The following is a 13544-nucleotide window of genomic DNA, read 5'->3' on the forward strand; positions in this document are numbered from 1 at the left end:
TTTTAGCTGCAGTTGCATAGCACTTCTGGTAGCACAGTTCTTGGCACATTGTCGTCATTTTCAAATTCTGAGTCACCTTCTAGGAACTTCAAGAGAATATGAAGGAATAAGACATATCAAATTCACTAAATTCATAAGAGAGATTCTCAGGTTTTGGGTGATCTTCTCCCAAGACAGAGTTTAAGAGAGCAGCTCAGTTTTCTGTTCTTGTCCAGCTACTGTGACCCTGACTTCTAAGACAAAGCAGCTTGTGAATCTAGAGTCGGGTCTTACTGTGCTATGCAATGCACTAACACAGTGAGTCATTGTTTTCCTGAATATGCAGTCTTAAGTAGCAATATGCTGAGGACCCATTTATTAGATGACAACTGAGACATGAAGAAATGAAGAAATTAAGCCAGTCACATAAGAGGTTGGTGGCAGACCKCAGGCAACCAAACGGTGGATTTCCTGAGACTGCTCTAGCGCTCATTAACATACTTCCACTCTAGCTTTGGAACAGATACATAATGTATTTGCAGAAGACCATCTAGAAGAGAAGAGAATGTTAGAGACTAAAACCAGAAAATAATGGAAGATTAAAAGATTTAAACCCACCTTCAAAGAAGCTATTTTTGTATGATAGGTGAGGTTCATCTGATCATGCACCACTTTTAAAATCAAGCAAGAACCTCAGACTGGATGGAACTCACTTGTTCTCACAAAGTGATTAAACAGGTTGCACAGAGTTAGAGCGAAGAAAAACTCTCAGGTAGCTTTTGTGATAAACAAGATCAGGCATCTCAGTTACACTGAAAGACCCTGTGAAAAACACTGCAGAAACTGGCAAATATACAATAGTCTATCAAGTAGATGCCATTTCAAGATGGGGAAGCAACAGTCTGCAATGACTGTTATGTGCAAAACCTTGTCATGGGCAAAAAGAAAGGTACCCTATGTGCAAAGCCAAGAACTTCTTATAATTTCAGTCTTAGCAGTTTAATCATAGAATTATTATTAGTCCAGATCTAACTATCCAGAAAAAAAGGAAAGGAAAATAAAGAAATGAATACTACTGTACAAAAAGTCTCAATAATAATACAGTTGAGATTGTTATATATGTACTTCCTAGTGTTTACCTCTTCTCCTGGTGTTGTGCTCACCCTTCCACTGTCCCTCCGGCTTCTAAGACYGATGGCTTCCATCTGGTGGAGGGCAGTGTGGTGAATCATCAGCATGCTGAGTTCTCCTCTGGGAGGAATATGATATTGGTGTTTATGGTTTCTTCTTCCTCTCTTTTTTACTTCTTTGAATTGATCTGGGGCTATTTATATGCTTTCTAACATGCTTTTATATCTTGCTTTTTCTTTATTTGTCTGCAACTCCACATTACATCCAAATTTACTATATATGGTGCATTTTACACTTGTTTGTTAGTTGTTCATTCTTCCCTTTTTTACTCCAAAACTGTTTTTATCCAGCTCCAGGTCTGCATTTCTTTAACTGACCATTGGCGAGTTGTTTATAACCTTGGGGTCTCCAGTGCCAGCTTGTGCCTCATCTCTTACCCCATGCCAGTCCTCCTCTACACTGCATCTTGTGTCTTTTCTTTTCAAGGCCTCTGCTATCATAAACAGGCCTGTTATTTCTCTACACTATAGTATAAGGTATCTAGTTCTAATACTATGGTATTACTATCTCATTTTACACTACTTGTTACTATATAAAAACTGTGGTTATACCACACAAAGCAAAACTGAAACATATTAGCCAGTCACCTGTCCGTAGAAAAATTGTTGTTACAACTAAAACWAGTAAAACCAAGGCTCCAGGAAGGTCAAGAAAAGTTCAGACAAAGCAAGTCTGATAGGCCTCAATTCTGAGGCCTTGCAAACTCAGGACAGATCTGTGGCCTGTTACTAGCAACAGCAATACTGTATTACTGGACTACAGGGCTACATAGTGTCATAGAGGCCCCAGTACAAGTTGCAAAAAATATGAYATTAAGATGGCCAATGTAACAAATTCAGAGATTTCAAAAACTAAGTTTTCAAATCTGGATGGACATCTGCATACCCATTCTGTTTTAAAGAGCAAAGCAGGTCAATTATACAAGTTGAACAAATTCGTGGGCATCTATTTAAGGCATTCAGGTAAAATGTTACATATTTTGAGAGCTTTGCCACAAACAGTGAACCAAACCCGAGATTACACAAAGAAAAAGAAAGGTTTGTTTAATTGTACTTTGGTGCAAACTCATTGTGCAATAGATTTTCAGAGAGAATAAGTACACGAAGAGATGTTTATTACCCTGCAATTTTGGACTAATATTTGTATGTTGCATACTGTATGTAACAGCAGAGGTAAAGATGTCCACAAAGGGCACGCGAAGGAAGCAGGAGAACTGCTGACCGGACAATAAGCTATTGCACCTGAACTCATTAGTTTTATGAGCACAGTCCATAGTCCATGCATGTTCACTGGGTGTGTACACTGCAAATGAGTTAGTAAAAATCTGATCTAAGAATTACTGTGTGATAGTTGAGCCCTCCTCTGGAGGGGAGGCCGGACTAGATTAGCATAAAGACTCCTTCTGATTCTTTAGTTTWTTTCAAGGAAGTCAGAACACTAAATATTATCCAACAGATATTCTCTAAATGTAGAAGAGGAAAATTATTTGAACGTTAGTCTAGTCATAGAATAAAAGCTATTTAAAGCAGTGTCATGTCATCTGTTTAAGGCATATATTCATGTCAGAAAGATATGAGCATTTGGCTTTGAAAAATAATTTTAATCAATTTTTTCATCAGTATGGTCCACCACGTTATTCAGAAATGGCTTCTTTCAGTAAATGGATCACAAATCAATAATAAATGTAAATAAAGCAGTACAAAGGGCTCATCATTCAGCAAGCTGTCAATCTTTGCTGTTGCAAAAGATTGCAGAAATTAGTATCCCAAGATAGATAAACAAATACATCTAAAGCTGGCAGATAAGTAAATACACAAAGATGCCACCGTATGTTTACAGAAACTTAAGAGTTTTGTCTTGTCCTAAGAACTACTGAAATATATCTTTTATATAAGATGACTTCATATATCTTTTTTATAAGTGACATCAATTCAAGCTAGAGGTCAGTTTGAAGTATGTTTTATACTATTTTCAGTGTCATCTCCTCTTTGAATTTGTAGAGTATTTGAAATAAAAAGAACGAATTGTCAGGCTTCCAAGGATTTTTCTGGAGCCAGAAAAAAAAAAAAAAACCTACCCATTTTCTGTTAGGCCTCAAAGGATCAGTTCTTGAGATCTACTGAATACTTGCAACTCCTGTAAGGTCAGTAAAAAGTGGTATTACTCAGGATATTTCAGGATTTGACCTACAACAGAAAGAGGACAAAGTAGACAAAATCAGGATGAATTTGTATCAGTTATTAACAGCAGGACAGTCTTATTTAAATATCTCTAGTAAGAACTTGGCACACGATTCATATTGTATCTGTCATAACTGTTAATTATTAATGAATAAATATGTAATTTGGGACCTAGCTACTATTTCCAGACCATTTATGTGAATAGTTTTTTCAACTGTAAGAATACCAATTGCCAGGAATTCAGCATCCTTAAGTATTTCATAATTACTAACTGTACATTATGGTAATATGAAAAATCCTATTACTCTCTTGTAGCAAAACTAAGAGCTTTTTATCTGTTCAAAAATATGATTCTCATGATCTACCTTGAGCCTGCAGATTACACATTCAATTATTTTTACTAAAGATAGGGACAGAATATTTGTAAATACTGATTCACAATTTAAGATCACACAAGGAAACAGAAAACAGCCCATTACCTTACCTAAAAATTTAGGACTTACCAGAATCTGCAGGACACATGATCCAGCTATTTTGTTTCCAACAGCATCTTCTATCAGAGGAAAATGTAAACATATGTGAAATAATTTGTCTCTGCTCTGGTCTTGTCATGATATATAARGAATATAAGCTAGTCTCTGCTTCACAGACTCAGTAGAAAGGTGGAGGGAAGGAATTCAGGCAGAGAGAAAAATGAGATGACAGCATACGTCACACCATTTTTATTTTATATTTATGTTTTGTTTTTGTTCATTTAATATTTTAGTCCTTTTCCTGAAGCTATGTTATGAAAGAAATGAATACACAACAAGACCAAGGAAACCAGAACATGGACTAAATTACAGCAAACAGCCAGCAACATGCACTCAGAGCGCAAACTTCGAGGAAGCAATTCAGTACTTCCTTGACTTCAGTCTCTWCTGTGCCTCACTATTTCTTCCTCAAGGCCCTATGACTGGAGGTATATACTCTGCTCAATCCTAGTACTGCCTAAAAGCATCCCACCCCTGCAAACTCTGGATGAGGGGGGCAGCCTGCATTACATAGTACCTACTATCCAAGAGGCTAAAAATTCAGTGAATTTTTGCTTCCAGTATCTTTGTGATGTAGAAAGTATTTCTATTTTGTAGATAAGAAACAGAAGGACAAAAAAAATAAGTGGCTGACTCAGGAATTCAGGGAACAGAGAATCATACCTACAGCTTTTTTTTTTTTAAATCTATAAATTTCACTTCCCTAAGTGTACTTTACATGCAATACCTTTGTCATTATTTTAAAGTAAGAAACATATGTAATACCCCCACTATTAAAATTTTTGTAAAAAAAATTGTTAGATGTTTTCATTGAATGAATCTTAACAATTATTTTGAGAATACTTCACATGAAGATGCATTTAAAACATGCATTATTGCAAAAGTCTCAGACATCCTTATATTTAATGTGATTGGTGACACCAGTATAAATGAGTGAAAGTTTTTCTTATACTGTGCCACCCAACCCACTTAAGTGCATTAATGCTTACAAATGAAAAAAATACAATTGCGAGCCAATACTGTATCCAAGATATCATTTATTTTTTCAAAATTCAATCAGATGAGTGAAAGGTCCATTTGTATCCAGTTTTAACACCTGACTGTTTCCATATGTGCCATGCTTAACAAAAACACCTGCTTCCATGCATCTGGCACTGGCAGCCATTTCTTTTTCACACAGAGTCACAAACTGAGAATAAAGTTTCAGCCCTTTTTCTTTTTCAATGTTGGTATGGTACTGCATCTTTTTTCCCTTCAGTTTACCACCTAGTGTAGCTTGAGGTATGATTAGCACATTGCCTGGTAAATCAAGAACAGAAACGTACTTGCCACTTTCACTTTCACTTAATTGAACATTCAACAGCATATTCACTGCAAATAAAAATAAAACAAGAATTAGTATAACAAAAATAAATTAAACACAACCTAATATAACATCATAAAGCAAGATACAACAGATATTGAGATGTGTGACAAACCATTTAAGTAAAACATTTAAAGTACTGTGTCAGTTCTATATCTGAACTCCAATAATCAAATTACTTAGTACAGCTGTATAAAATATTTGAAAAGAAGAAAGAAGCCGGTTATTAATGAGACAAAACATGGATAGTCAATATTATTAACAAACTAAGATTTCTGAAAATTGTGAAGACTGTGAAAGACTGTATTAATGTAATATGTCTAAACAGTTGTTTTCGGGGGGAAGTGGTTGGCTATCTAAAATTCTGAACTTTATTCTAGCAGAAGCTCCCCACAGAAACCTAAGATCCAAGCAGTGACTCTAACTTGAGTCTGATGCTCAAACAAGCAACATTTGGACCACACTACACATGGTAGGAGGTAAGAAAACCTTTAATACGCTCCAGGGAAGTTTCTGTCCTGAATTTTCTTTAATTCTAGCTATAATAGACTGTAGTAGTACCAAAACCCCAAATGATTCTGCTGAAGCAAAGTGGACAGTATGGAGAGTGTCACAGGCTCAGCAGCTCAATTTGAACTGGAGTGCCCTTCAGGATTACACTTAGCAATGTGCAGTTCTCAGCTTTTCTTTTGAGAGAAGAGGGAAGGATGAAGGTCAGAGATCTCTCTAAACCCATGGAAGTTTAATGGAAGAATATTGCTTGAAGCAAAAAGAGTTACGATTCAGGAACAACAAAACCTCATTTAATCAGTTTCAAAATATATTTAGGAAAAATATCCCTTAAGACAGACAGACAGTTAATGATGGTGGTGGATGAATCTCCTAACAGGAAACAGAGCTTTCATTTTCTGCCCTATTTCAGCTCTCACACAGCTGAAAGGTCATTATACTCAAGTAACATTCCCATGAAACTCTCACAAGCAAAACATCAACTTTCATATCATGTTGTTTTAAATATACCCAGAGATTTCAACTTAGTTTAGCATCACAACAACTGTGCCCTCCAAGACTGAGACGGAATCCCACAGGAGCTGCTCTCAGCATTTACAGTAGCACCTGCGCTTGTGCATTGCCAGGTCCTTCTGCTGGTCCCAGCAAGTAGCTTGAAACAGACTACTGCAGTGTTACCTTTTGCGAAACTACTAATATCAACAAACCACAAAAAAGAAAAGGAGAACTTTTGTGTGAAACACATGGGATCACTGAATTTCCCAGGTGATCCAGCACTGCTGATGGATGGGAGGAGAGGGAAGAAATAAAATAAAAGTTAAAAAAAAAAAAAAAAAAGAAACCAAAACCACACTGGATGAAGGCTGAGAGAAATCACTATCATTTGGTTTTATTCACAGCATCTTCTCCACTTTGATGTAAATGTTAAAATGGGTGCTTGGAAGAAGGAAAGAACTGCAGATGCTGCTGTTATTATTTTTGATCTGGAAAACTGCACTTGAATGCCTAACTGTATATAGTACCTCTGAAACAAGATGGCAAGGACACTTTAATTATCCACCCAACTCCCTCTGCTGGCTATAGTTTTCTAAATACAGCACATACAGCAAGATCAGAATTGAAGTATTCCTTAAATCAAGCCATAAATTATTTGAAAACAGGTTTCCTTAAGTTGAGCTCAGTCCTGGACTGAAGCTATTGCCTGATATATGTAATATGCCAAAGAGTAGGTGCAACATTTTCTCTATTTCCTGGAGTGTTATCATGAACACTCAGCGTGAACTGATTTTGTAGCATGTTAATCATTAGCAAATAGAAAGAAAGAGAGATATGGTAAACTGCCAAACGAAATAAGAACAACCAAACTCTTCTTTCAGCCAGCTGTTTGATTTGGAATGATGCTATATGAAGGTTTTTGACTTCTTTTAGTCCAAGTGGTTGCTGCCTTCTCCAACCACTTTTCTTAATTCTTCTTTAAATGGTACAAGAATTTGTAAGGAGGAATATATCATACCAATTTTTGGAACAAGATCCTCATCAGCACCTTTGAAGAAGCATATGTAGATAACAAGCCCTCTCTGGATCTACAAAAGATTTCACAGAAGTGTATCAACATTTCTCATTGTCCACCACACAATCTTAGCATCAAAACTGGTATCAAAAATGACAAAATAACAGGAGAATAAAGTTCCCCAGAGCACTTGTAGTTATTTACCATAGCTTCGGACATCAAGTCTACAGATCCTACAGTGGAGACTAATGAGGTATATACTGATTATCTGCACAGTGCTTCTACATACAATTAAACCAATTCATAAGCTCCATGTGAAGGCAAATTTAGTTGGAATTTACAATGCACAGTATTAACATAGACAATTAAAAACAGAAACAAGATGAATTAAATTACTTAAATTCAGAACAGGAAATAATTTAAGCTTTTTTCTTATCAAACATATAGGTAAAATAATTTTAAGTGTGAATTATGAATTTATTTCCAATTATGAAATATGAAGAATAGCATAGGACTTGTCAGTAAACCGAATTATATTTTGATGTTAAAAATATACCAGTACAGGACCATTTTAAAAAAAAGATTGTTAATTACAGATTTAAATATGATGATCAATAACACTATGAAGGTGTTCAGAATATTATAAATGTATTAAGAATATTATCAGTTTGGGTGAAACATTTATGGTAATGTAGGACCTTTTCCCTGACTTCTATAGACTAAAGGATATGCTACTTCTTTAGCCTTCATTCAGAGAGACTATGCTACTTCTTTAGCCTTCATTCAGAGAGACTATTTGTAAGAACTGTCTGTTTGAGTAAAGAATTAGGCCTGTATAGAGGAGAAAGCATAGGGCAATTCTTTTGTAGCTCTTCTACTCTCTTATTTAGTTCACAAAGAATACATATGCAACAACCAGTAATTTATTAAGAGAAACTGATAGGATCAGTAGCCAACAGTGATTACGTGTCATCCACAAGTATACTTGAATGGTTTGACTTCTTCAGTTGTCAAGAAAAAAAGATTTGCCAGAATTTAAAAGTATGATTGAAGCAAACAACAGCAACCAAAGATACTTGTGTGCCCACAGGCATACAATATACAAAAAACCCTAACTGCTTCATCAGGAGGAAGTATGCTTATACTTTCATGAGAGGAAAAAAAAAAAAAAGTTAGCTTACAGTAACTATAAAATACTACTTTGGAGATGCTACTATACTGGGGCAGGAAGGATTCATTAATATTGATGTTGTTAAAGCAAAAGGATAAGAAATGTGAATGGTTTCTTACAAATACTTTTTCATGATTTTTTTTCTCACTCTCTCCCTTTTGTTAAAAAGATAAAAGTTTCTGATATAGAAATAGTGCTTAACTATATGCATGAGGCTTTCTCCCTTTGTTATTGGATAGATTCAACGGAATGCTCAAAGCAATGACTGAAAAAAAACCCTATGCCTTCTCAACTATTTTTCTAGTTACTAACTTCTGAAAAGAGAATGCTCTTCTGAGCATTCAGAATGAATGAGAGATGTAGCAAAACATCACATACTGAGATTCTTTTGAAAGCTGTAAATGTCTCCTATCAAAAGCTTATTTTGACCACTGCACAATATTGTACAGGTTCCCAAATGACTGGTTCCCACATTTCATAAACAATTCAAGAAATTAGATGGCCTGAACCTCAAATGACATTTCAAACTATCTGTTCAAATGAGGGAGAGAGATATAAGCTGTCAGAAGTTAGTTATCCATACATGTTGGGCTAGTCCCAGAAACAGGCCAGCATTAGAATACATTATTAGTAAAAAATATCAAATGCATATATACCTATTTACAGTTTACAACAAAATAGGCCAAATAAATTTATGACATATACATCTGACCACTACATTAGAAGTGACTACACTATAGCACACAATGCAGATGCTCATTCTGAGACTTGTAATATTCAGTATTTTTCAAACAGTCCCACATATGGAAGAAACAATATTCTGCCAGAAGCTCAGTTAAGAAAACAAAAAGGTAAACCAAGTGTCATCTACAAGTTCTAAAGACAGATAGGTAAAGACCAAGTAAAAACATGTATTATTTTTCAGTCCCTCTCATTATTTGATGCCTATTTTTCAATACGTTTTTATCACAAGATGAGCCATACATATTGGGTTCAGAGTCTCAAAGCAATTAGAGAGACATTAGATTAAAGGAAAAAAATCTGAATTCAGAATCACAAGTTAAAGCTACTAAAGGATGCCTCAATATTGCAGGTTTATGATCTTCTGGAACGCTATTTTCAACGATACACTCCTCCTGTTATGCATTTTTTATTCTCTAATTTCTTAATTGAATAGACGATGCAAAATTGAAAACAACTTCAAGAGCTAAACTAATAATAATAATACATCTCAGTCCTCAGATAGCTTCAATAGTTTCAGGCATCGTAAGACACATGCTTGTTTCCAGTGTAAAGAACTGGAATGTTTAAACCCTTCAAACCAAAACAAAAATATTGCCATTTGTGAAGGTCCTCTGTAAGCAATCAAAGTCTACAAGATAACACAAAACAAGGTTTTAAATTCAACAAGATGACATACAGACAACCACTACAAGGAACCTGGATAGTGACAGGCAGGTAGCTGGGCTGGGAAATTGTTCTGTTATCAGTAAAATGTCTGCGTAAATAAACCAGCAAAGCACATTACTTTGCACCACAGGCATTTTACTACACAACTGTCCTAAGCAGTCATCAGATCAGGCAACCTGCAACATCAACCATACAAGGACCCAGTCCCTAAGGCCATACAATCAGCCTTAGCAATGCTGCTTTCAAATACTCCTTTTTAGCTCTTTAACAGGAAAAATAAACAACTACCCCCCAACTGCATTCCTCTGAATTTTGCAAGATTTAGTTAGCAAAACACAAATACATTGTGCACAATGAACTCTACATTTTTTCAGAAAAAGGTAATGCAATTGATAATGAAAATGGAGACACTTTGTACCACAGGCTTACGAAGCCAGTTTGTGAAACTAACTTGCATAAATTATTCTTTGGCATTTCCGTTTCAAGTTCAGATTCACTACCCCTGTGAGAAGATTTATTCATATTTCATAGATTCAGTTGCAGCAAAGAGATTACATAACCTACCACAGATCACAGAACAAGTCTGAACCTGGTATTCTGCATCTCTTTTTGGTATCTTAAGCAGAAGAGGAACCCAGGGAAATAAGATAAGGGAGAGTCAGTTTTCACTGCATTTAGTCTAGGTACTTATATTTTTTTAACTGAATATTCATCTTACATTTCTTTTCTTCCATAGCTGTGAAACACACCAAATCTCTTATTTTGCCCCTAATATTTAAAAGGAGAATTCCTTTTTTTTWAACCCAAAAAATATTTTGTTGTATATTTAAATATTTGATGGATGCACTCTAACCTATGTTTCTCCATAAACAAGACATCCCATCATTGGAATCCTCTACAGGTCAGAAAAATTCTATCATAAAAGCATAATGAAGAACAGTTATTCATGTATAGATAAAGAGTACACTCCTAACTTCTTTTCCAGATAAAGAACATCCACTCTAAAGTTCTCAAAGTATCTACAGAAGTCTTTTAAAGCGCAGAAGCTATTCCAGGCCACCTACATTATGTGCTATATATAGTACATTAGAAATCTTCAAGGTGAGGACCTATTTTTAAGTAGTTCTGAAATACCAAGCACACATTAGCTTATGTAAATAGTAGTTTATGAGGTCCGTATTTCTTTGTTTTTATATTGGTAAGCATATATAGAGAGTAACATTATCCTAGCAGAAAACGTCAGAAGCAAAGATTCGTTTCAGTTACCTCTAAAGTAGTCAAGCTAAAGAGACTATGAACTTTTCACAGTTTTTTGCTGCAGGGTGACTAGCTCTTGCTACACTAGGCTTCTCTTAGAAAGCCAAGGTATCCTGAAAAGACTCATAAGACAAAGACAAATATTTTAAGTTTTGTGTCTGGGAAATATCTGCTGCTTATATTGGCCAAATCCCCTACAGATTTCTTTACTGCTATTACTTTTCCAATGAGTTTGGTTAAGACATTTAAAACTTCAAATAAGAGATTTAAACAGCATAACCTCCTTGTAATAGATTTAGTGATATGTATAAACAAAACCATATGCCTCTTCTCTGATAGTTTAAAGGACAGCTAGCACAATGACATTTCTGCTTTTACCCACTAGAGCTACAATTATTTCCAAGATTAACAAGCTAGAAATAGGATATTTTTCCAAAAATTAATTTATGCAGAGCTGAGCATGTTCCTTACATTGAGAGGCCATTATTATAATGCAATACACACAGATGCACTTCAGCCAACCATAGTATCAGTGATATGGCACACATTTTCAGTGAGCAAGAAGTTCTGGTTTCCCAGACCACGCTGTAGAAACTAGATCTGGTGCATCCATCTGCCTCTTCTGATCAAGGAGGAAACATTAAGAGCATTGTGAAAGTCAAACAATGGAAAGACATGGACAAGTACACTTTTTTTTTTTTAAACTTTCTTCATATTTGTTGAACAAACTTGCAAGTCCTTTAAACATACTAGAATTTTTACCTTTAAATAGTTATGTGAATTACTAGATGTAGCCCCATCTGTTGTAACAGTCTTTAAGAAAGATAGAAGACAAAAACAAAATCCACAAAGGCTAAATCTTTCAGGCCTACATAGATGAATTATTCTATGGTAGATAATTCATGAACAGTACCAATTATAACAGGATAGTGGGTCCCAAAGGGCAGCCTTCATGCTTTGGTAAATAGCTCTAGGCAGTACATACGGTGTGTAGTTCTAATAGTCTGGAGACCACACTACCTCCCCCGCCATACGGCTATGGGAGAAAAAGGGAGAAATTATGATGTTTCCCTTAAGCTCTGTGATAGTCTACATCCCAAATTCCAGTTTTCAGATCACACACAGTCTGAAAAAGAAGAAAAAAATCGGAACTACTGCTACCACAGTTGCATTGCTCTACCTGGCCTTTCTTCTTTACTTGGAAAGTATCACACAATTAATGAAGTATAAACTTAAGAGGCAGTTTTAGATTTTTTTGTTGCAAAAGGAGCTATTTGCTATTAACATTACGCTGACATACAATTAAAAGTTATTCCATAAAACCATTCATATTATGAAATTAAAGACCACTGTATTTTTGCCCAAAATAAATCAGATCAAAATAAAACCAAGTCTCAGAAAAAAATCTAGACACCTCAAGAAATCTTCCATTATGCTCTTGTTAAATTTAAGACTTTTTCTTTGCCTGAAGCACTTTATTTTTCTTCTGAAGAGAAACTATTATTAAGAGACAGGGCAGTGGTACCAAAGATGGCCGGGCACCTCCCATACATTGCTAAGGTGACTGATGTAGTATTCAACATTACAAACCAGGTTTGAGGGGGTTGATTACAACCCAGAAAACTCTCTGAAAACGAGTTTAAGCAGAAACAGAGCACAGGTTTTGAAGACAACTACAGACAAAAAGTCGAAATCACATCTTGTGCTGTTCCGCAGGAGTTACTGCAAGGATTACAGATTTGATTTACAGTATATTGTAAGAAAAGGAGAGAACTTGTTCTTATTCTTATTATCTGGAGCACCCTTTGCGAAGCTAAATGGACGATGCCAGCGCACCTCTTCTCCTCACTATGCCCTGACGCTAGCGCGCAAGGGATACCCCTGTTTTTCCTGTACTTCTTTGGGTTCATTCACGGTGCCCTTCGCTGCCTCAAGCCTGGGCAGACACGCGCTTCGGCATCCGTCCRTGCGTGCGGCAGAGCAGAGGGGTGAGCGCAGAGAAAATCCGGGACGACAGCCCGCCTGCGAGCCCTACACCGCCCTCTGCAGGCAGCTCCAGCCCCGGCCCGGCCCCGGCCCCCGCCCCCGCCCCGTAACGGCCCCAACGGCCGCGCCGCGCCGCCGCGGGGGGAAGGGGCGAGACCCGGGGACCGAGTTGCCGCCGCCGCGCCGCAAGCGAAGCAGGGCGGCCTGCTCCGTACGTTACCTCCACCCACTCGGCCTCGGAGCCGGGCTCGGGCGGCTTCACCTGCAGCCGAGCGGACACGCACTGCTGCAGCAGAGCTCGAGCCAGCACCGGCCGCTGCAGCGCCGCCATAGCCCGCGGAGCCTCCTGGCGAGGGGGGCGGTGCCGCCTGGGTGGCGCCGGCGCAGGGCGGGCGGGCGGCCGCGGCTGTGCTGCCGCCCCCTGCTCCTCGGGGGGGGCAGGTCCGCGGTGCGG

At 37.2% G+C, this 13544-nt stretch overlaps 1 protein-coding gene across 2 annotated transcripts; it reads right to left on the reverse strand.

The window, feature by feature from the left end:
* Window positions 1–260: 260 nt before the first annotated feature.
* DTD2 (D-tyrosyl-tRNA deacylase 2 (putative)) lies at window positions 261–13506 on the reverse strand. Of its 2 annotated transcripts, XR_003256802.1 has the most exons (7): window positions 13311–13506; window positions 7270–7339; window positions 5209–5254; window positions 3854–3903; window positions 3248–3356; window positions 1119–1230; window positions 261–529 (listed from the first exon to the last, which is right to left on the reverse strand). XR_003256802.1 is itself a non-coding variant. In XM_026086483.1 (3 exons), the coding sequence occupies exons 1-3, from the start codon at window positions 13419–13421 to the stop codon at window positions 4929–4931; spliced, it is 507 nt and encodes a 168-aa protein (XP_025942268.1). In that variant the 5' UTR covers window positions 13422–13506; the 3' UTR covers window positions 4901–4928. The 2 variants fall into 2 exon arrangements, 1 of the variants encoding a protein (XP_025942268.1); XM_026086483.1 differs by lacking the exons at window positions 261–529; window positions 1119–1230; window positions 3248–3356; window positions 3854–3903 and having other exon boundaries at window positions 4901–5254.
* Between the last annotated feature and the right edge of the window lie 38 nt (window positions 13507–13544).

This window comes from Apteryx rowi, unplaced genomic scaffold (genome assembly GCF_003343035.1).
Source record: "Apteryx rowi isolate R43461 unplaced genomic scaffold, aptRow1 scaffold_695, whole genome shotgun sequence".
NCBI classification, from domain to species: domain Eukaryota; kingdom Metazoa; phylum Chordata; class Aves; order Apterygiformes; family Apterygidae; genus Apteryx; species Apteryx rowi.

Coding starts and splice junctions, on each gene's coding strand:
- DTD2 (XM_026086483.1), bottom strand. CDS start 13,421: ATGGCGGCGCTGCAGCGGCCGGTGCTGGCTCGAGCTCTGCTGCAGCAG. Junction 7,340..13,310: donor CCGAGGCCGAGTGGGTGGAG/GTAACGTACGGA, acceptor AATCTTTTGTAG/ATCCAGAGAGGGCTTGTTAT. Junction 5,255..7,269: donor GGATCTTGTTCCAAAAATTG/GTATGATATATT, acceptor TTTTATTTGCAG/TGAATATGCTGTTGAATGTT.